This window comes from Bos javanicus, chromosome 22, assembly GCF_032452875.1.
Source record: "Bos javanicus breed banteng chromosome 22, ARS-OSU_banteng_1.0, whole genome shotgun sequence".
NCBI classification, from domain to species: Eukaryota; Metazoa; Chordata; class Mammalia; order Artiodactyla; family Bovidae; genus Bos; species Bos javanicus.
Genome location: NC_083889.1, coordinates 52,626,531 through 52,648,984, shown reverse-complemented (window position 1 = coordinate 52,648,984; position 22,454 = coordinate 52,626,531). Strand labels below are relative to the sequence as shown.

The following is a 22,454-nucleotide window of genomic DNA, read 5'->3' as shown; positions in this document are numbered from 1 at the left end:
ATGTATTCTAAGTAGCTCTTTTTTTACTTCACAATGCCTATTTGTTTTATAAGGTCAGTGCCTACTTAAATGTATATTTTCTTTCTCTTAGTTTCTCCTTATATCTCAGATTTTCCACCTGGAATTGTGGCCCTTCAGTCTGAAGACATGCATTTTAAGAAAATGGATCTCCAGCTTTACAGTCTGAAGACATTCATTAAAAAAAAAAAAAAAACAGCTTTATTGAGATATAATATATACCTCATACAATTCACCCATTTAAAGGTACAATACATGGGGAGGGAGATGAGAAGGAGTTTCAAAAAGGAGGGGATATATGTATACCTATGGCTGAGTCATGTTGAAGTTTGACAGAAAACAGCAAAATTCTGTAAAGCAATTATCCTTCAATAAAAAATAATTTAAAAAAAATAAAAAATAAAGGTACAATACAAAGGGCTTGTAGCATATTCACAGACTCATACAACCACCACCACAGTCCATTTTGGAATATTTTCATTACCTCAAAACAGATTTTTAGTCTGCTGGTGACAAAAATCTCTGGTTTTTGTCTAAACATATTTTGCACTTGTCAGGCATGTTCTTGTCAGGTATAGAATTTTCAACAATTACCTTTGTCTGTCAACACTGATATTAGAAGGTACCATTCCAGTTAACGCCGGCTGTGGTTGAGACATCTGCTGTGTGCTTGCTCTTTGCAAGATGATATAATCTCTAATTTAAAGATCGTTTCTTGGTCTTTTTGTTCTGACAGTTTCTTACACTGTGCCCAGGTATGTGTTGGTTTTAAAATACACCCTCAAATTCTTAAAGATTCCACCTTGAGGTGTAATCTCCATCTTCTCCCTCTGAGTGTGGGCTGGATGGAGTGACTTGTTTCCAACAAACAGACCGTGGAGGAATACCACTTCCAAGACTTGGTCACAACCGCCCCTGCTTTCACTTTTGGATCATTCTGCACGCATGATGCTTCTCTAAACAGTCCTTATTTCTCTCTCTCTGCCACCTTTTGGATCTTCAGCTTTAATTCTGATGTATTAATTCCTTCTTCGACTATAAGTTATCATTCAACTCATTCAGTGAGTTTCTTATTTTAATAAACATTCTTTATTTTCAAGATTTCTCATGTTCTTATAACAAATCCCTGTGCTTGAGTTGTGAGGGGGGTCAGTCCCTCTTTGATCTCTCTGGTGATGAAACAAACGCTCATTTCAAAGCCCATGAGGATGTTACTGTTTTACTTTCTTCCAGCAGAAATTCTCCCACTTGTTGGATTGCATCCTGCTTCCAACTGCAATCCCAGGAGGTGTGAGCATCTTTTCATCCTTTATGCCTAGAAAGGGAAACAGCTCGAGACCCCTGGCTATGCAGAGGGAGCCTGGCTCCAGCCCTGACACCTGGGGGTCATGTCTGATCCCCGTCCCTTGTGGGGGGAATCCGTTCTGGCCTTGTCAGCCACCTACCACTTCGGCCCTTACCTACAGCTGCAACTTTCTGCCCCTTATCCTAAGAATTGCCTTTTTAGAGGAGTTGCGTCACTGTGCGTTCAAGCGTCTGCTTTATTGTACGAGTGTGGCAGTCTGTGCGCAAGCTCATTGCCCTCCATCGCCTGACTTCTCAGCACCGTCCACCGGAGCCAGGCCGCTGTGTCCCTGAAAACTAGCACAGAGGACACAATACACTGCGATGTGACCCATGACTGGGGCAGGAGGCTCAAGGGTAATCCAGAAGGAAACTCAGGATCCTGGAGGAGATGAAACTAAATGGTCACAGGTTCCTGGAGTCAGCCTTGTGGTCAGCCGGTCATTCTGGACAGTAAGCTCCACAGGGGAGGCTCATGGTCCTAAAGCCAGGACCCTGAGGGCCCAGGGTCCAAGGCCATTCCCAACATCCAGGCTATAATACCCCAGTGGTGAGCAGAATGGGCCAGCCTTCCCCACGCAGGGGCCCTGTCCCGGGGAAGCCAGAGTTCAGCTCTGACAGGTGAAGGGGGAAGAGGGCTTTCTGGGGCTGAGTGGATGTGAATGAACAGTGCCAGGACCTCGAATCTGTGGCAGCCCAGAGCTGAGGCTTGCCAGGATGCAGCGCACCCCTGTCAGGGGCCCAGTCTCTTCTCTCTCTCTCTCACTGTCAGGGGGTCTACAGAGGACCACAGCGAGAACCTCTGCAAGGTGTCCCACAGATTACTGTGAGGTCCACAGCCATCACCCGAGGGCTTTGAGATGATGACCGCTAACCAAGGACTGGGCCAGGACCTAGACATCTGAAGGTCAGGCCTGGCCCTCCCCGCCCCTCCAACCTCAGCACACTGAGCCCAATACAGGGCTTCCTCATAGTAAGCATCACCTCTGCAGCTGCCCTGTCTTGGGGCCCAAACTCAAAACACCCGCAATATTCAGACGGTTTTCTGCCACACACATGGGTCAGTGTTTTCTATTTCCAGATAGAAAAAGAAGTTCAAAATACATAGAACAAGCACAGATACAGCATGCCCACAGGGCTGTTGTAGCCTCTGCCCCCACTCAGCATGGAGGGGGCCCTTCAGGAGACAAGGAGCTGACCTCACCCAGTGGGACGGGTGGGGTTCAGACTCGAGGCAGGGAGTCAGTTCTGAAGGCAAACTGGAGGTGGTGGCAAGTCCAGCCCCCACCCCGGCCCAAGACCATCTTCCTGTAAGACAGGCCTGGTAGCGGGTGAGGGGACGGCACGGCTCAGTCGGAGTCACAGGCCTCTGGCTCGGTGGCGGCGGTGGTGGCCACTGCAGAAGCCAGGTTCTCCTCCTGGCCCTTCAGCCTCTCGCCTGGATGGGGGCAGATGGGAGGAGTGGAGCGGGGCCGCGCGCCTGCGCCACCGCCCGGAGGGCAGGGGGCCCCGCCATGCCAGGCCCCGCACTTACGGATCAGCTCAGCAATGGCCCTCTGGGTCCGCTTCTCCAGCTTCTCCAGTTTCTTGGCTACGTCTCTCTTGAGGTCCCTGGAGCAGGGAGGCAGGAGGAGGCGGAGGCTGAAGGCTGGCCCAGTGCGGCCCTGGGGCTCCCTCACCTCCAACAGCCCCTCTGGCATTAGGAACCATGGTGGTGTGCCTCCTCTCTCTCCCTTTCTGCATCCTCCAAAACCCAGCAGCAGCTGCCCTTTGCAGCCCCAGGGAGGCAGGGGCTAGCACCACAGCCCGCCCAACCCAGGGGGCCGAGCCGAGGCGCGCAGGCCAGATGGCCCCCAGGGCCCCCTCCCGGTCTGCTCCCCTTGGTCACCACCAGGGAGTGACGCGCCCCGGCCCGCGGGGGGTCCTGGTCCTCCTCTGGCCCCAGTTCCCCTCACCCCCAGGAACTTCCACAAGCACACACACAGCTTCTTCCCCCTGGTTCGGGGTTTCCGAGGACATACGCCCCATCCTTTGTCTCGTCTAATTAGAACACCTTCAGCTGGTGCCCACTTGACACAGAACTGCAAGCGAGAAGGGTGGGGGACGGGTGCCTCTGGCCCAAGGTGAACACCCGGCCCTCTCTCATCCTCTGTCTCAGCCCAGTCACAGAGGCGCCAGGACAGTGAAGATTCCCATTTCAGAGAAGAGGGAACCAGGATCGAAGGGGGACAGGCTAGCTGGTGGCGGAAGTGGGGCAGAAGCCTACATCTGCCCTTCCTGCCATCTTGCCTCCACCCTCCGGCTCTCTGAGGACAAGGGTCAGCCTTGTTCAGATGGAGCTCTCTGAGGCGCAGTGGGCCCTCATCCTTTCGGAAGGGACATTTTGGAGGGGACTGCTGAACCCCCTCTGCCTGAGCCACTCCCCACCCTCAGGTGTCCTGCCCCGCCACGTCCCTCATTCTCCACTTACATCCTTCTCAGCACATACGTCAGACTGCAATTATACCCCAGGGCTGTCTGTCTCCACTGCCTGCCTCCTGCTGCGAGCCCATGCCGGGCACCAAGAACACCCGGTCAGTCTGCACTGGTCCCACACGGGCAACACTCACCAATCCGGCTTCCGGGGCGCGAGGTTGGCCAGGTCCTGGGAGGGAGCAGACACATGTCAGTGCTGGAGGGGCTCAGGAGAAGACGGGGACAGAGGTAGGAAAAGGGGAGGAAAGGGGGGAGCGAGAGGGCTGAGGGGAAGCAGGGAGGTAGAAAGGGAAGAGAGAAGTGAGGAGAAGGAAGGGTGAGTGAGGAGAGCGGGTGGGGAGGAGAAAAGGACCCGCGGAAGCAGCAGAGGACAGGGCCACCCCCAGCACTCACCACTTCCTCGATGACCGGCTCTGGCTTGGCGGCCTCCAGCTGCTCCTTCACCTTCTCTTCCACTAGAGGGCGCAAGACACCAGCGGATGCCGGTCGGAAACCAGCCACCACTCCCCGATGTGGCCAACTGCAGCCGGCAGCCGCAGGTCGCCAGGGGGTCTGCGCTTTCTTACCCCTGCCTCTCCCCTCAGCCCCTAACTCCCTAGAGGCAAAGACCTTGCCAAGGCAGCTCTGGAGGATTAGATTTGTGCTCTCAGGGCCCAAGGAGATGGGGAAGAAGACTGCAGGGGTGGGGTGGGGTGGGGTGTGGCTGAGTAGCTAACACTTTATTCTTTTATAGGATAAATGTACTTAAAATTAAAAACCAAAGAATAAAAACCGAGCCAGAGTCAGGGATCTGCATCATAAGAAGCACCCAGCACCCTCCGTGTGGATGGCTGTGGACAGGCCACAGCTGGCCAGATGCTCCCCATCCAGGCGTGACTGGGCCAGGCCCCTCAGCCCACCAGCGAGGACACCTCTCCCCACCGTCTGTGCCCCAGTGCTGCCACTCCCAGAGCTGGGCGGGTGTCTGCCTGCCCAGTGCTCTCCAGGAACCTGGACAGTCAGCCCCTCTTCAGGGTCTCTCTGACCCTCCAAGGGCCCACAGGACCCCTCCTCCTGTTCCTGCCGTCCAAGGGCCCAGGGCCACGTCCACCTCCCAGCTCAGAGAGTCCTCTGAGGGACCTTCCCTTGCAGTCACTGGAAGGCCTGCAAGGCAGGGTGTGAGCGGGGCGAAGCAGGCGTGACAGGCCGCTTCAGTGCCCTGACCGCTTCTATTTGTCCATCCGCTGTGATGGTGATGGAGGGTCCCAGAGGTCCAGCTTCCAGCCCAGGCACTGCCAGTTATTCTCCAGGAGAGGGTGATGCCTGCCAAGGAGGAGGCGGCTGACAGGGCCACAGAGCCTACCTACCTGCGACTGGCTTGGCCTGGGGCACCCTCCTCTTCTTGAGGTCCTCATCCTCTGGGACATAGTTCCGCAGCCTGAGTTCCCTAAAGGGCAGTGAGGACAAGCAGAGAGGAAGTAAAGTGCGCGTGGGACACAGTCTCGTTCATCTCTTACACTTGCAGGCTGGCGCGAGATGAGGCACAGGAGCCGGTCACTTCCTGACTTTGCTCTCTCTGCAGATGACCTGGGACAGGCGGACAGCACGGGGATAGAAGCATCTCTGAGCCTCAGCCCCTCATCTTCCCGTTAGCAGCCAGGCTGCGTGCTCTCCCAAAGCCACACCTGCAATGGAGGTTCTCGAACAGAGCTGGGGCCAGGGGCACGCGGAGAGCACTCACTTTGTCTCTCCAGCATATTCTACTTGACAGTTGTGGCAACTGAGGGTCAGAGAGTTTGTACCAGTTTTAGAGGGTCACACAGCAGTGGCTGCAGCATGAGACAAGGCAAGCTATGACTCCAAGCGAGGACCAGAGCTCTTGGGCTGAGTTACTCCTAAAAGAGAAACCAGCGGTCACCCACTGGTTCCCCAAGCCTGCCTCCCACTCACAGCCTTCGTGTCCCGGAGTCTCAGACACATGTGGCAAGGGTGTGGCACACTGGGAGTGGCCAGCCAAGGCTGAGGCAACAGGCACGGCAATGTGCGAGGGCAGGAAAGCCACAATCCGCCTGGACAGCCATAAGTTCACACACCTCACTCCTGCACAAGGGCTTGAAAATCAAGCAGGGCGGACCCCACGACCTCTATGACGGGGGAGCAGCCACGAGGAGCCAGAATCGCACGGGGATTGGCCACCCACCGCGGTCGGTTGTTTTCCTTGCATCTCCTTGGGCAGGGCGGGCTGTACCAAGTGCTCCCTGGAGGCCTCCCTGGCTCAGCAGCTCATCAAATGCCAAGCTCCACACACAGCAGCCCACATAGAGGCCGGGTCCTCAGCTAACTCCACAGGGCAGCAAAGAGAGAGAGGTCCTGGGAGCTGCTGCTTAATAAAAGCAAGAGAGACATTGGGACAGATCCCACGCCTTGGGGGAGGCAGAAGTGCCCCCCACCTGCCAGCCTGTCAGCCAGATGGGACTAGATGTGGGTCCTTCTTCCCCACAAGCTCTTCTGAGCCCTCTCTGCACTGCTGGCCCCTCGGAAGTCCTCGGAACATTTCCCCAACAGGAGGCCTCCTGCAGTCTCTCATCTAGGGGACCCTGTGTCCGTGCCAGGGAAATGTGGCTGATTTCTCCAGCTGCGGCACAGGCAAGCTCAAGTGAAGGAGTCCACAAGGTGTGTGTGGCTACACAAGTCAGCGAGGGGCACGGTCTCAACTCGGGGCTTTTGTGAGCCTCACCTGCCCTCTGCCAGGGCCCCCATGGCCTGCAGTCCTGGGGCTTGGCTAAACCCCCATGTCCCGGGGCCATACCAGCTGGGCTGGTGTGGAAGAAGCCTGCTGCCCACTCCCACGGTCTGCCTTCTCTATGAAGCAGGGACGCTGCCCTGAACCCCATCCCATAATGCCTGCCTCAGGCCAGGAGGTAAATGCCAGGTCACTGAAGCACCGGCGGGGAAAGTGGGGCAGGATCGCTAATGCTGACTTTCATTTATAACAGGGTGGGGAGAAAAGCGGAAGAGAAACTGGGCATGGGAAGAAACCTGCAGGGATTAGTGAGAATGAAAAAACACCCTGCCACTCTCAGAAACCGGCTCCAGGGGCCTGGGCCCTGAGATGAGGGGAGAGAGGAGAGTCTGGTGGAAGCTGAGCCCTGAGATCACAGCACCCACACCCCAGCACTCCTTGGCTGGCATGAGGGGGACACAGCAGGGGAGGTGGGCGCCAGCGGCAACAGGCAAGAGCGGCATCAGCCAGTGGGCTGGCCGCTCAGCGACCACTGCCCCCAGCAGCCGAGCCGCCTGCCGTCCCTGTCCTCCCCTAGAGCTGAGCGCTGGTCATGCGGTCAAGAACCTGGGCCCCAGTCTCTGTGGGACTACCCCATCCTGAACTCAGATTTCCACACTTGTAAACAAGGAGGCCTGCTGGGTGTGTCGAGCTCTGTGGAGTGCGGTTCAAGCCCTGATTCACTCAGCTGAGAGCTAATGAGGAGACTAACCCACACTGATGTCCAATTAACTGCTCCTCCCGCCCCACCCCGATTACTGCCAAATGGCGAAAGTCTCTGGACAGAGTTCACGGGGCACTTGGTGCTGCTCTAGGGTCTAGCCTTTCTAACAAAGGACCAAGGTTGAATTCCCTCCTTCTGCAACTTAAAAAAAAGGGGTGGGGGGTGCGGAATTCACTCTTCTGGAGGCCACTAGAGGCACACGCTGGTTCTGCTACTCCAATGTCATGTTTTTAGAAATTTTTTTTAACCCCCATTTTAGAATGAAGTAGCTGCTCAGGGGAGGGGGTGAAAAGAGCCCCGTTCTGCCAACACCATGAAAGTGAAAGAGTGGAAGCCACTTAGTTGTGTCCGACTCTTTGCGACCCCATGGACTGTAGCCCGCCAGGCTCCTATGTCCATGGGATTTTCAGAGAATGCTGAGGGTAGCTGTTCCCTTCTTTGGGGGATCTTCCCAACCCAGGGATCGAACCTGAGTCTCCCTCATTGTAGGCAAATTCTTTACCATCTGAGGCACCAGCCTGGGCCCAAATCCCAGCTCTGATGCTTCTGAGACAGGACGGGCAGGTTCATGCTTTCACTGGCCTCCACGTGAAAATCAAGGATTTCATTTCTCTTGAGGCTGTAGATGATATAGACTGTGGACATCAACCCTGAACAGAGTGGTGCTCTGCAGAGCAGGGGTCAAATCTCACAGGGGTGTCCCACTGCTGCCCTGGAAGCCCCCTCCCAAACCCTGAGTGCTCTCTGCCTGTTAGGATGAGATGAAGGCAGACTGTCCCGAAGGCAGATGGGAAGGAACAGCCCAGCAGACACACGTACAGCCTACAGAGGCTTCTCGAAATACTGCCCACAGCGTGGCAAGTGGCCCACAGCGTGGCAGGGATGTGCCTGTCACACACCAAGTGGCAGGGCGGGCCAGCGGCTGAGGCCAGCCAGAAAACAGCCTCCTATGTGTCTCCCTAGTGAGTCCTGGAGTGGGAGTGGCGCGACTCAGGGGCTGTGGGTGGGGGCCGCTCTGATCCGCGCTGCTACATTGCTACATTGCTCAGTGGAGCAATGTCTGCTGAATCAAGCTTGCGTCACCGGTCTGTGAGACGCTCTGGTACACAGCCACCATCCTGGGGACCCAACTGACAGACGGGAGAAGGCCTGGCACTGGCCAGCCTAAAGGGCTCTGGCACTGGGCCAGAGCTGGGCCGGGCCTCAGCTGGGGTGGGACCTTTCTCCACATGGAAGTTGCAGAACTGGTTTTCCATCCCCATGAAGGAAGGTGAGTGGCCTAGTTCCTTCTGCGGTACATGACGCTCACCCAGGGTGAACCGCCGTCCCCGAGCGGTGACTGCTCTGGCTGGGTGCTGACCACGATCTTAAGCCAGGGGCTGTGGGGGCTGAGGGTTTGGGGCTGGCTTGTTCAGACACTTAACAGGACACGCTTCCCTGCCCCGTGCCCAACGGAGTGTGCAACACCACCCGTTCCCTCCCACCTGGCCGGGTGGCCATGACTGTTGGCCACAAGCCCTACCCTCGACATACCTCCACAGCACACACCAACCGACGTGCCATCAGGAGGAAGTGACTGAGGGCTTATGAAAAACACAAGCAACTGACATGAGTGTCCCTTTCTGAGGCCAGGTTTCCAGGGCTGCGGGATCATCTCTCCTCTAGGCGGCAGGCAGTGGGGCTGTGTTAGAGGTGGGCCATGAGGGAAGGAGGGCTGGGAGAGGAAAGACCCAGCCCAGAGGAGAAGCGGGGGTCCTCCTGGGGGTAGGAACATGTCTTTCCTTCACACAGTACCTGGTCGGCCTTTGGGGAACTGATTCTCACTAAATGGGGATTTGGTTGTAGGGGAATGGGGCAGGATTTATCCTGAAGAGAGTAAGAAAAAAAAAATGTTTTTAAGGTATTCTGAGCTATAGATTCCATGTAATACAAATGGAAACTCTAGCAAACTTTTTATTTATATTAGCTTATCATTATTTTTAATAAGTAGGCAACAATAGACACATACGCTTAGATGATGACGACATTCTGAAATTTTGAGAGGAACTGACAGGAGACAGTGTGCCCCTCCCACCGCCTCTGAAATACCCACAGGCGGGGCCACTAAGGACTGGGTTAAGATAACAGGGAGGGCACCACATCCAGAAAGCCCCCTCTTCCTCTCCCGCTTTCCACAGCGTGCCACTGTCCCCCTCGGTCACGATTTACTCTGTCACCTTCAGCAAGCTTTTAAAATAGATATTAAGCTGACTCTAAAATTTATAAGGAAAGCCAAAGGAACTAAAACAGCCATGATTCCAAAAAGGTCTCTGTGGACAGATGGGCCAGAGGACGGGCAGAGAGCAAGGTTGGTGACGGGTGAGGTACCAGGGTGCCTGCCTCTAGTCCTACTGGACTTTCCCATTTCCTCAGCCACCACCCCTGACCCTGCACTGTATCTGGGTAGATGACCGAATCTGAGACATGACTCAGGCTCCAGCCAGCAATCAAAAACCTGAGGACAAACCCAGGGGAAACCAAAGGGTCTCTCAGCAGTTTCCACAGAAAGGCGGAAACTGCAGGCACCCACCGCCAAGCCCTTGAGCCTGCGGTCACTTGGCAAATAAAAGCGACGACCTGGCCTTCGTCTCTGTCACCGGTGCGGGCTGCACAACGTGCTGGGGGGCTGAGCCCCAACGAGAAACCACAGAGCCCGGAGCTGGGGTGACCAGGGTCCCTGCACCAGCGTGGAGCATCACCAGCCTCCTCAGCGCAGGGCCGTCACCATCTCTGAAAACAAGTGAGGTGGCGAGAGCCCCAGGGCCTCCGTGGGGATGGTGTGAACACACTTTGCAAACTGTGGAGTCACAGCATGCAGACACACATGCACCCCTGTGGGCTTGAAAAGGCCCCATCTCATCTGAGGTCAGCGCCTGAACACAGAGGCGCAGACGAGGCACCGGTCCCCGGAGAGGGCTCCACTCACCCTGGCGGAGGAGGCCAGGGCAGGCTGCAGCGTCGGGAAGTCGCCGGCCCAGTGGCCCCCTCCTGTTGCACCCCCTCAATGCACAGCTCACCGGGATAAGCTTTCTCAGGGCCTCAATAGCCAGTACCGGGGACTTCCCTGGTGGTCCAGCGGCGGAGACTCCGCACTCCCAATGCAGGGGGCCCGGGGTTCAATCCCTGGTCATGGAGCTCTACAACCCATATACCGCAAGTAGGACCCAGTGCAGCCCAATAAGCAAATATTAAGGAAAAAAAAAAGCTCTAGTCCTCACAGGGAGCAGGAACCCAGGCTGATGGCTGAAGCAGAGCTAGACACACCAGGGAGAGTCTGGACCTGATTCTGGGGTTGCTGTAGAACCATGTCACCCCAAGTATTTTAGAAGAGAGTGAGGAGACATAATGTGAGGGGTCTGGTGGCTAAAAAAATGGTTGGTGGCTGAGAGTCAGATAGCCAGTGAGGGCAAGGGTGCAGAAAAGGTTCCAACAGGAGGACCATCCTGTCTGAACAAAGTGGCCATGGGGTGGAGAGGCAGCAACAGGACAGATATGGACGGGACGATGCTGGGACGATGTGGAAACCAACAGGGAAGGGAAGAGAGCTGAGTGCGAGGCATTACCTGTGCTTCTCGCCTTCCTCCTCCCCTTCTCTGAGCTGCTTGGTGTTTGGCTCCCCGTCTTCCTTGTCCTGCAAAGGAAGGGAGAGAAACCACTGCTCAGATGAACACCCCTCCTTCCAGTCCACACCACCCAGGCAACTAACGGAGAACAGGACGGCCTGGCGAGGACCAGCCTGGGGTTCCAGCCAAGCACACGCCTGATGTAGCTGACAGGCACAGTGCTGGAGCCGCCCTTCCACCCCTCGGCTCCCCCAGCAGAATTTAAAGCCCCTGACCCCAGCCCAGGCCCAGACCCAGGGAGCCCTCAGATTGCATGCGCTGGAAGAGCTGGAAGGTCATGGGTGCTGAGAGATGATGCCGGTCAGGGTCGAGGAGGGCCCACGCTGGCAGGCCACCAGCCACCCTCATGGGTCTGGATGGAGCTACCCTCATGGGTCTGGATGGAGCCACCCTCAGGAGTCGGGAGGGACAGAGCGAAGACGAGTCACCAGGAGCCAGGGCAGGACAAAAGCTCAGGCCTCCTGAAACCCCTCCAGGCCAGAGGCTTCTCCAGAGATACCTATTTGGCTCACTGCAGGAGAAGTATCACTCAAGTTAGGACCAGGCTTGTACAAGTTCATTCTTGCAATGTATTAAGGGGGGCAGAGGGGAGGGGAATTGGTTTGAACTTTCTATGGGAACAATTTCTTCTAAATCTGGTTCTTTAAAAAAAAAAAAAAAAAAAACGTATTTATTTGGCTGTGACGAGTCTTAGTTGCAGCACGTGGGATCTTCCATCTTCGCCGTGGCATGCATGTGAACTCTTGGTTGCAGCATGTAGGATCTAGTTCTCTGATTGGGGGTTGAACCTGGCCCCCTGCCTTGGGAGCGTGGAGTCTCAGCCATGGGACCACCAGGGAAATCCCTAAATCTGGTTCTTTTCTCTTCCTTGGCACGCCTGGACTTCCTTCCCCCACACCACCATCCTTCCCAGCCTCTCTGGAGGTCTAGAGAAGCCACGTTCATCTCAACCCCGACGGAGTACGCTTGCTCTCCAGGTACGCCGAGAGCACGGCAGAAAGTCACCCTGTGCTGTTTCCACTCCTTCCTTACCACGAGACCACGGCCGCTGGATCAGACCTGCCCGCAGACAAGTGAACACGGAGCATGCTCTCGCATACGTGGGCCCCCGCCCCCAGTGCCTGTCCTGAGAGGCCCTGGGACACAGCCCTGTCGGGGGTCTCCCTGCACGCCAGGGTTGGCCCTTCAGAGGGAGTCCCTGTGCCCCTGATTACCAGCCATGACCTGCCTTTGACTCTCTGGAGCATGTTTCAAGGAGACGATCGGAAGCTCCTGCCACGGAGAACCTGCTGCCAGGGAGATAAGAACATATAAAGTCTAAGTAAAACAGCTGCTCGTGTCACCTCTCCTAGAGGTTTGTTTATGCTACTGACACGGCCTCCCTGAGGGTGGCACTCACATTATGAGTCACTTCCTGCCAGTGTTTGTCATGGAGACCCTGGGAGCCACCAACCCCGGCTGGGAGGTCTGGCCCAGAGAAAGGTTTCTGTGATGTGAACAGGGCAAGATGCTGACCTGGCTCTCAACCCGGGTGGCTCAGTCTCCTGGGGAGGAGGCGGCAGGAATGAATGACAGCAGCTACCTGAGTGAGGTCAACATGGGTTTGTGGGGTGGGTGGGTGGGGGGGCTTCCTACCTTCCTACTGAGGGGTGGGCAGAATGCAGGTGTCATAGGATGGGGAGATAGGAGCAGGAAGGGTGTTCCCAGAGGGGAGCAAGCTTGAGCAAAGAGCGGGTGTGGTCTGAAGAACACACAGGTGGTTGGAGCACATACACACAGGTGAGGTTGTCAAGGTTGGGGCGGGGGGGCGGTCACATAGGGCTCTGGCCAGGGTTCTTAGGCAACGGGAGCCAGAGGAGACCGCGGGAACTACAGGCGGAAGGACCAGGGGCCTTTCCCAGAAGCCTGCTGATGAGGCTGGGAAGGGAGGCACAGAGGCAGAGGCAGATTTGGTGATGGCCAAAGAGATGGGAGAGCAGAGTATAAACTCTTAACTAAAACAGAAGTCAGGGTTCCCCATGTGGCTTCCCACCTGCGGACACCCCTCCCTGACAAATGCTAGTGATTACACAAGCCAGCGGAGCCTGGCGGCCGACAGTCTAAAAGGCTGCAAAGAGTCGGACGTGACTGAAAGAAGAACACACGCACACAAGCCAGAAGCCAGGACATTCAAACTCCTTCCTAGTTGCAGCCAATGGACTCCCAGATGGCCAGCGGGCCTGCCTCAGGGGACGAGGTGATGGACACACACACACCCGACAGCAAGGACAGAGGAGAGAACAGCAAAGGCCCAGCTTGCCCCTCAAGGGGGCTGGTGGGCAAGCCCCCAGCAAGACCTCTTTCCCTGTGGGCTCTGCTAACCTGGGCCAGCTCGGGGCAAAGGGTGGGGGCTGTGGGAACAGCCTTTGGGAGCCAGTCCTTTGCAAATCCCATGCCCGTTTCCCAGCCCCCAAGCAAGAACAAACTCAGCAGTGTGTCTGTCACCACCCTCCCCGGGTCCCGGAGACGCTCAAGTGTCTCGGCAAAGGCCAAGTTACTCATTAATAAGTGAGAAAACACCCAACGATCTAAATGACATTTACAGAAAACGCCCCGCAGTCTGGTGGGCGGCTGCAGCAGTGGTGCAGACTGCGGAGGTCAAGGAAGCCCCCTGTAGTCAGGAGAGCAGGGTCTGTGTGAGAGCAGGGGCTCAGGAATGGTACCCACGTGTGTGTGTGGGGGGTGGGAGCGGGTGAACAAGTGAGCAGGCCACATGAAGGTGCGCTGCAGTCGCCGTTCAAGGCAACTCGGGTAGCACGGTGAGCGTCCATGAGAAGGTGTGGCTTGGGGAGACCCTGGCCTGGCTCACAACGCTCACACTGCTAGGCAGGGTGATAGGAGGCACTGACCAGCCTCATGGTCCACCCAGCCCGAGAGACTCTTGAAGACCCTCAGATCTGAAGGATTCAGGACCGCCGCCTTTTAAGCCCTCAATTCAACCCATGGGGGAAGCTGCCAAATGGCCCTTAGGGAAAGGAAAGACTGGCTCGGGGTCACAGAACGTGTCAGCGCTGGCTGTGGGTCTGGGTCGAGGTCTTCCTGAACCCAGCCCTGCATTCCTGCCAAGGAGATGGGAGAGGCACTTACTTTCTAAAAACAGCTCTGGCCTCGGTCTCTTCTGCCACGCTCCCCCCGCGGATCAGACCTGGCCTTGTGAGATCAGACCTGGCCTTGTGAGATCAGACCAGTCACAGCCAGCTGGGCCAACGTCCACACCCTGGAGGACACCCAAGGGTGTGCAGGCAGAAGGCCCGAGGTGCACGGCGTCCCAGGGGATCTGGAGACTCCTCACCGCCCCCCAGACCCTTAAATCCAACTCACTGCCTAGCCCCTCCAACACACACCTTCCCCAAACCCCACCCTTTCCCCTTCTTCCAACCCCATGTTCTACCCCGCACCCATGGTCCCCACCGCAGCCAAGCCCACAGCTACACCCCCTCTGCTTTGGAGAACACCACGGCCTGCTGCGTTCTCCCCTTGTCTTTCTAATGCCCCTCCCCTACCTCTCTCTGCACCTTGTCCATCCACATGGATGGAGCGTGCGCTCTTCTGGAAGCTCTCATTGGTCCCCACACCCTCCGGACAAGCTCCGGACTACAGCATCCCCCTCGCAGCCTCCCCAGGCCCAGCCCACTGCCCGTAGCCCGTCCGCACTGGCCTCATCCACACACTGGACCCTTCGTCTCAAGTCCTGTCCATTCTGATAACCCCAAAGACGGCCCACCTGGCCAGTCTAGACACCAGCTCAAAGGCCACCTTCTCAAGGCCACCTTCTGAGGTGACTGGGCTCTGTCACCCCTCTGGGCCCAGGACACAGGCCTGTGGTCATTCCTACTCATCATCGGCCCCCTTCCTCAAGTCCCTCTTGGTGGGGGGGTGTCTCCTGGACTCCCTCCAGGCATAGCCTAGAGCCGGGACTAGATCACCTTCATGAACTCTTTGCCAACTTTACCAACTCTTCAACTCTCCTCACCAACTCCAGAAGAGCCAAATTCTTACAACACCAGTGGCTCAGGGCAGGGAAGTCCTGGCCTGGCCCGGGGTCCTCCCCACAGCCCACCTGTCCGTTCCTGGAGGTGCCTCACATTTCTGACCCCAGCCCAGGTTTCCACACGAGAGCCCCATCCCTGCTCTCACCCTCCTCACAGCCCACAGGAGGAAGGCGCCGCGGAGGCAGGACTTCAGGGGTTCTCAAAAACAGCCCTGCCCCAAACGGAGCCTGACTAACCTGTTTCATAACGCTTGAAATCCTTTTGCCAGAAACAACACTTTTACAAATAAAATTAGTCTTGTGCAAGATTGGTGTTATTTTTTCTTTACACATATGATAAGAACTCATCTTGGCCTGAAGTTTTCCTTTGTGAGGTTTTAGGTAAGAGGCTCATTAGATTTCCTTTTTCTTCTTGAGTCAATCTTATTACATAGTGTCTATCAAGGAAATTTCCATTTATACTGAAATTACTGGCCAAAGTCACTTATAATATCCTCTTATTATCCTTTTAATGTCTGCAGGATCTATGGTGATATCCACTGATACTGATAATTTGCATTTTTTCTCTTTCCTTATTAGACCAGCTAGAGATTTATCAATTTGGGGATACGTTCAGACTTGGTGCTTTGGTGGGGGGTTGTTCTTAATTTGGGGGCCATCCCTGATTGAGGGACTAAAATCCCATATGGCATGTGGTGCAGATAAATTTAAAAGAGAGAAAGAAACTAGGCTCCAAACCTTAGTCCCCTAGGAAGAGGGGAAAGTGGCCCTGGTTTGAGCCGTTCCAGCCCCGACTTGGCCCAGGATGGGGAAAAGTCACAGAGAGACGGGCTCAGATGCCAGGATTGGGGAGCAGAAGGGGACTGACAACGTGGAGGGTGAATGGGCATGTTCCACTGCACCACCCTGCCACACATCTTCAGAGCCAGGGCACCTTGGGGGAAGGCACAGGGACTTCCTGTCAGGGGCAGCTGCAGCAGAAGCTGTGTGCCAAGGGCGCTTGAGGGTAGGGCAGTCACCCAGAGTCTGACTCATCCTGCGGAGCCAGTGATAAGAGCCACCATGCCTGGACATAGACGCTGCACAGCGCTCTACTGCCCAGAGATGGGGAATGGAGTGGGCAGGAGGGTCCGAGCCTCGTGGGCAGTGATATTCGTGGGCTGTAGGGGCCCTGACTCTGCGCCCTGGCACTCAGCCTGCTGCTAGGACCACCTGGCCTGTGTGCCCACTGTCTGCCCAGGAGACAGGGAGATCCCTGAAGGCAGATGCTTGTCTTACCCTTGGGCCTGACACCGCCTACAGAAGGCACAGCTCATGGCCTTGATTTCACCTTGCTGTGTGACCTTGGGCAAGTCATTCAACCTCTCTGGTCTGGATTTTCTCATCTATGAAGTGTGATGATCACACCAACATCATGGCCCTGTTATAAGAAAGAAATGATCAGGGAAGAAAGAGGAAGGCCTGCAGCTTGGGTGACAAGACAGCAGACCCTGAGGGCAGGAAGGGCTGCGGAGAAGCCACAGGCCCAGACTGCCGGCACCTGCGGAGGCCATGAGGACTGTTCACTTTCACTGTCTCCACCAGGCATTCTCTGCAGTCCCCAGAGCATTAAAATGTCTGCTTCACAAACACGTCAGAAGGCATGTCAGACAACGGGCATGGGGGGGACAGATCTCCTGTTCCCCTTGGTTCAGGGCTCCACCAGGAATCAGAGGTCAGCAGGGGAGGGTGGGGACTAACGGCCCCAGAGCCGCCCAAGCTTTTAAGGGTGCGGACATTCTCTAAAGGCTTGTGAGCGGAGAGAACAAAGCTACAGGGAGCGGAGGGCTGGGAGGACAGAAAGGGAGAGGGAGATAAGGCTGCTGATAAGAGCCCGGAACTAGGTCAGGGCCAGAGCGGGTGGGGTGGGGGGGAGACAGAACAAGGGGGTGCCTGAAGCGGGAGGAGTCAGAGACGACTGAGGTCCTGACCAGGGGAGAATGAAGGTGCCTGAGACAAAAACGGTGCCAGGGCTGAGGGGACAAAGAGAAAGGGTGCGGTGGCTTTCAGGCTGTCCAGGGTTGAGGTCCGATGCCTGGACTCTGATGATGGTTGGCGCAGACATAGGCCGAGGTTCCAGCGCACAGCCTTGCCCTGGACGACCGCTGGCGTCCTGCATGTGGCAGAGAAGCATGGGGAGGTGGCCCCAAGCCAAGTCTGGTCCTATTCTGGTCACAAGTGCAAACAGGGAACTAGTCACGCTCAAAGGAGGCGGCATGTCCTCCAGCAGTCTGTTGTTATGGTTTAGTCGCCCAGCCGTGTCCAGCTCTCTGTGACCCCATGGCTGCAGCGCGCCAGGCCTCCCTGTCCATCACCATCTCCCGGAATTTGCCCAAGTTGATGTTCATTGTATCGGGGATGCCGTCCAGCCTTCTCACCCTTTGACACCCTCTTCTTCTACCCTCAATCTTTCCCAGCATCAGGGACTTCTCTAATGAGTTATCTGTTTGCATCAGATGACCAAAACACTGGAGCTTCAGCTTCAGCATTAGTCCTTCCAGTGAATATTCAGGGCTGATTTCCTTTAGGATTGACTGGTTTGATCTCTGTGCTGTCCAAGGGACTTTTAGGAGCCTTTTCCAGCCCCACAGTTCAAAGGCATCAATTCTTTGGCGTTCTGCCTTCTTTACGGTCCACCTCTCACAACCATATATGACCACTGAGAAGACCATAGCCTTGACTACACAGACCTTTGTCCAGCAGTCTACCAGTCAAGAAATACTGACTGGTTCCCTTTTGCTAGGCACTCCACACTGGGTGCCAAGAAGGGAAAAAAAGAACCGGTAGGTACCGGCTGTTCGCAGCCAATGTGGGCACTCAGCCTGGGTCCATGGACAGGATTTCATGATCAGACACACACGCAGGCCCGCTGTGCAAAGGCTCATTGTTCCAGAGGAAGAATCCACAGCTCTTCAGATTCTCAGCGGGGTGGTGGCCCAGAGGAGGAAAGGAAAGGTCACAGGGGCTTCTTTGGGTGGCACCTGAGGTGTCTGAGGACGCTTGCCAAAGGAAATACCACCTTTCTTTCTCTCTTGTTTTCTTTTTTTTGGGGGCCCTGTGGCATTTGGGATCTTAGTTCCTGAACCAGGGATCGAACCCGTGTCCCCTGTGGTGTAAGTGTGGAATCTCAACCACTGGCCCATCAGGGAAGTCCCCCACTTTCCTTGCACTTTAAAGGCTGAGTGGGATTGGGGCTGGGAGGAGGGCAGCAGAGGGGACGAGCACCCTGAGTGTGCAGAGGGTTAACAAGGACCCTCCCACGGCCCCCACGGCCCCCACGGCCCCTGCAGGAAAGCCACTGGGACGAAACACTGAGGGCAGAGCAAAGACAAACCCCCTCCTTTCCTTCACACACAGCCAGCCTGGACCAGTTCCCCTGCGCAGCGAGGCAAGGCTCCCAGCTCCTGCCCAGCCCCCCGGAGGATGGATGCACTGTGGTCTGCAGGAAGCCAGGCGGCAGGGCTGGACAGACCAGCGGTCGGAAAATCCCTCTCCATCACTTACTGGTGGTGAGACAGTGGGCACCTAAAGGACCTCTCTGAGCCTCCGCCAGAGGCTCTCCCCACTCCGCTAAAGTGGGGCTGGTGCTCTGTCCCAGGGTGTTTGAGGATTAAAGACACTAACTCGGGATCCGCCATCTGAGGCAGAACCCTACATGATACCCAGTGTGGGAGAGAACCGCTGGCATCCTGGGATGTCCTGAGCCCTGCCCTCCATCAGCGGTGGGGCCTGGAAAACCAGGCGTATCCTCTCCTTTCCTCGCCACCACCCGCTTCCCTGAGCCCTCGGTATCCTTTTCTGATAGTGCTTCTTTATTTTCTGCCAAGTTTCTGTAAGTGACCAACTGTTCATTTTGAAAATTGAGACTCAAATGAAGAATGGCCTGTCTGATTCCCTCAGGGGCCCCAGGCTGGGAGAGCAGACACCACATCTGTGAGGCTTCCCTACAGAAACCTCTTTCTGCATCCACCACAGAGCTCCACGGCAGCTGGAAGACAGTTGGTAGGTTGCGGCACTTTCCCCCCCGGCTGTGGGCAGGCTGAAGGTTACACCCCTTTTTAACAGAAGGGCGTTCTTCCCAGTCAGGCCATCAAGTGATAACTGTCCCAGACATTTGATTTTACCTTGATTTGCCTATTCGAGATTTTGCTTGTCATCTGTCTTCCTAGATTAAGCTACAAAAGGCTTGCCCATCACTGCTCCCCAGCACCTGACACATGGCAGCAGGTGACAATGGAGAACAAATGAATGGGCAACCTGGGGTGGGGGCAGGGAGAGGCAGGATGCACATGTTAATTCACCCCCTGACAGACAAGGCTCTCCTCCCCACGTGGTCTGGGCCGCCAAACTGCACTCACGCACCAGGCATCACTATCCTTGCCTCCAAGGACGCAGGGTCTGAGGCCTGGTGACACCTAACACAGGTCTCTGTGTGTGTCGGACCCCAAGGTCTTTCCGTCAGTTTGAGACAGACAGACAACTGGAAGCCAGTTCCCTGCTGCTACATACATGGTTCCTTCTACCAACACATCTGCTTGTTCACCCCTTAGCTGTCTGTCCTACCCTCCCCCTGTCAATTATCTGCACCTCTTCTTTCCTGGAGAATGAGGGCAAATAAACCCCAACCGTGCCCACTTCCTAAGAGAGTGGGAAGGATCGAATATAACAAGGTTCCACACAACATTAGAAGGCTTCCCAATAGCAGGTGAGCTCTGGGGAGGGCGGGACCCAGCTGTTCTTCACCTCTGTTCTACTGTATCTCCTAGCAGTCATAACAGGATGCCAAGCAACTGACTATTCAATGAATGGAAATAACATTATTTAATTCATCAGCATAAAAAATAGTAAGGTCAGCACTGCTTTCTCCTCTCACAGATAAGAAAGTTGGAGGCCTGGGGATGTTACTGTGAAGTAACTCGCCCGGAGTCCTGCTGCTCGGGCTTGCCGGCGCCCCAAGGGGAGGGTGGGCCTCCAGCCTCGGGGTCTCCACAGAACCTCGCCTCTGACCCTCCTTCCGCCCACCTCAAACACTCAGAGGGTCTCACTGGCGTCTAACGTCACTCCACCTCACATCATAGGGCTGACATCCCTTCCTGGTGTCATCTCTGGGAAACGCAACCAAACTACGAGGAGCCCCAGGTTCGGCTGTTTCTGGGTCAGGAACTCCCGTCCCAGGAAAGCACCACGGAGACAGAAGGACGACATACACAGAGGTGCTCCCCCTGTGTCTCTCGTGATACGGAGCAGTGGGGCCCAGAGGAGGCTGTGACCTGCGGGCGCAGGGAGGCAGGCCAGCGGCTCACGCCCCCTGCCAGTCGGTCACTGGAGTAGCCACCTGACGGGCATCACCGCGAGACAGGACAGGATGCAGGGGGCGTGGAGCCACACACGTGAGCGTGAGCGAAGCCATGGCGACACTGACGCGGGACGGTCACACAACAAGGCTGTGGGCAGTGCTTCCTCCGTTTCCTTTCCTTCTGTTGTCAAATGACTTACGAAATGACTTAAAGACATAAGCGACCGGAGGAGCCCAGCTGCCTGCCGCTCCCTGTCTGGCCTGTGCTCTCACCCTGGACTCTCCTGACCTTCACCTGCCCCAGCGGGCCAGCAGGGAACCATAGGTAGCCCTCAGGCCCGACCCAGCCCGGTCAGGGTTTAATGACCTTTCTCAAGCCGAAAACAAAAACAAAAACCCCAGCACTGCTGGGGAGAGAGGAGGGCAGATGGAGGCCTGCACATACTGCGGCCCTAAGCGCCCAGGGACAGGGCCCGGCGGTCCAACCAGCAGCCAGGCTGCAGGCCGAGCGCCTCCAATCAGGCCAAATGTCTCCCTGTGAATAATCAGCCTGAAGATTTCAGTTACGAAGTTAACAGGTGGTGATCCGTGAGGTCACCCCACTCCCCTCCCTGGCCCCACCATTTCCCTTTTTTGGAGGGAGGGGGAAAACGCCTCCCCCGCCACAAAGCAGAACTCACAGCCCCCGGGACTTCCTCACCGTGCGAGGCTCACAGCTAAAGCCAGAGCAAGCGAATCCCAATGGCAAATGGTAAGGTCCCCGAAGGCCCCCTGCCTAGGGATGGGACAGCCACATGCGGCTCTGGGGGACTGGCCACAGGGGACAGTCAGAGTCACCAGGCCCAGCTGATCAGCTGTGGGGAATTGAACAGCCCCCCGGAACCCCATGGTGTCTGACCCTCTCCAGGTCAGCCAGGCTGGAGAACAGCTTCTGCACTTGAACTCTGGCTGATGGGCGGGGCTCTGAAGTGGAGTCCTGGAGGGAGGCCCGAGGGTGCCTATCTCCTGTGTGTTCACCATCTTGGATTCCATGGAAACAGGGCCTGAAAACTGGGAGCGGCCCCTGAAATGACACTGTCCCACCTCCCCCAGACACCTAAGCACACATGCCCGTTCACACCAACGGTGGTGCCCCCAAATGGTTCTCCCAACAGCCACCAACAGGACAACATCAGGGCTCCTGTTACCAATGTCACGTGGCTGGCTTTTTACAAGCCTGTGACCCCCTAAAACGAGCAGCTCTTCATGCGCACAGCAGTCAAAGCAAGCCCACTCCATGACTGAGCAACAGACTCACTAGACTTCACACACCGTGAGGTTGATCTTGCTGGCATGGCTGCCGCCCGCAGACTTTTAAATAAGCCCCTGCTGCTGCTGCTAAGTCGCTTCAGTCGTGTCCGACTCTGCGACCCAGAGATGGCAGCCCACCAGGCTCCCCTGTCCCTGGGATTCTCCAGGCAAGAACACTGGAGTAGGCTGCCATTTCCTTCTCCAATGCATGAAAGTGAAAAGTGAAAGGGAAGTCACTCGGTCGTGTTAGACTCTTCACGACCCCATGGACTGCAGCCTACCAGGCTCCTCCGCCCATGGGATTTTCCAGGCAAGAGTACTGGAGTAGGGTGCCATCGCCTTCTCCCCTGAACTCCTCCCAAACTCCTGCTTTTCTTCCGGGGAAAATCTCAGCCGAACCAACTCCCAGATCACGTGCCTGTTGAACTGCTTCAATTCGTCGTTCTGATGTTTATGTAGTGCCCCGAGTCCTGTAACCTGGCAGAGGTGACTAAGACATGACTTGCTGCCCTCAGGGAGCTGAGGGGCAGGTGAAAGAGGAAGCAGACAGGTGAATGGAGAGTTCCCGCAGAGCCGTGGGAATGCAGGGTGACTAACAGCTGGGCGGAAGATGAAATTCAAGCTGACCTGGAGGGACAGTCAGTCAAAGCAGAGCAGGCAGGGCAGCGCAGGGAGTGCCAGAGTTACTGGAAATAGTGGGCGTCTGAGGCTGGGCCCTGTGTCCGAGGGGCGGGCAGAGACCCCCATGGTGCCCTTGGAGGAGGAACTGGCAGGGAAAGGCCTGCCCCGGGGGCTACAGACTTCATCCACAAGCA

General features: G+C 56.2%; 1 protein-coding gene across 2 annotated transcripts in view; it reads right to left on the bottom strand.

Annotated features, from left to right (window-relative positions):
* Positions 1 to 201: 201 nt before the first annotated feature.
* CCDC12 (coiled-coil domain containing 12) overlaps positions 202 to 22,454 on the bottom strand; it is a 38,924-nt gene continuing 16,671 nt past the window's right edge. For both annotated transcript variants that reach the window (XM_061396991.1, XM_061396992.1), the window contains exons 2-7: positions 10,925 to 10,992; positions 5,184 to 5,263; positions 4,231 to 4,292; positions 3,972 to 4,006; positions 2,897 to 2,973; positions 202 to 2,800 (exon numbers count right to left, since the gene is read on the bottom strand). In XM_061396991.1, coding sequence (XP_061252975.1) covers positions 2,712 to 2,800; positions 2,897 to 2,973; positions 3,972 to 4,006; positions 4,231 to 4,292; positions 5,184 to 5,263; positions 10,925 to 10,992 — 411 coding nt within the window. In that variant the 3' untranslated portion in view covers positions 202 to 2,711. The remainder of the gene's footprint in view (positions 2,801 to 2,896; positions 2,974 to 3,971; positions 4,007 to 4,230; positions 4,293 to 5,183; positions 5,264 to 10,924; positions 10,993 to 22,454) is intronic.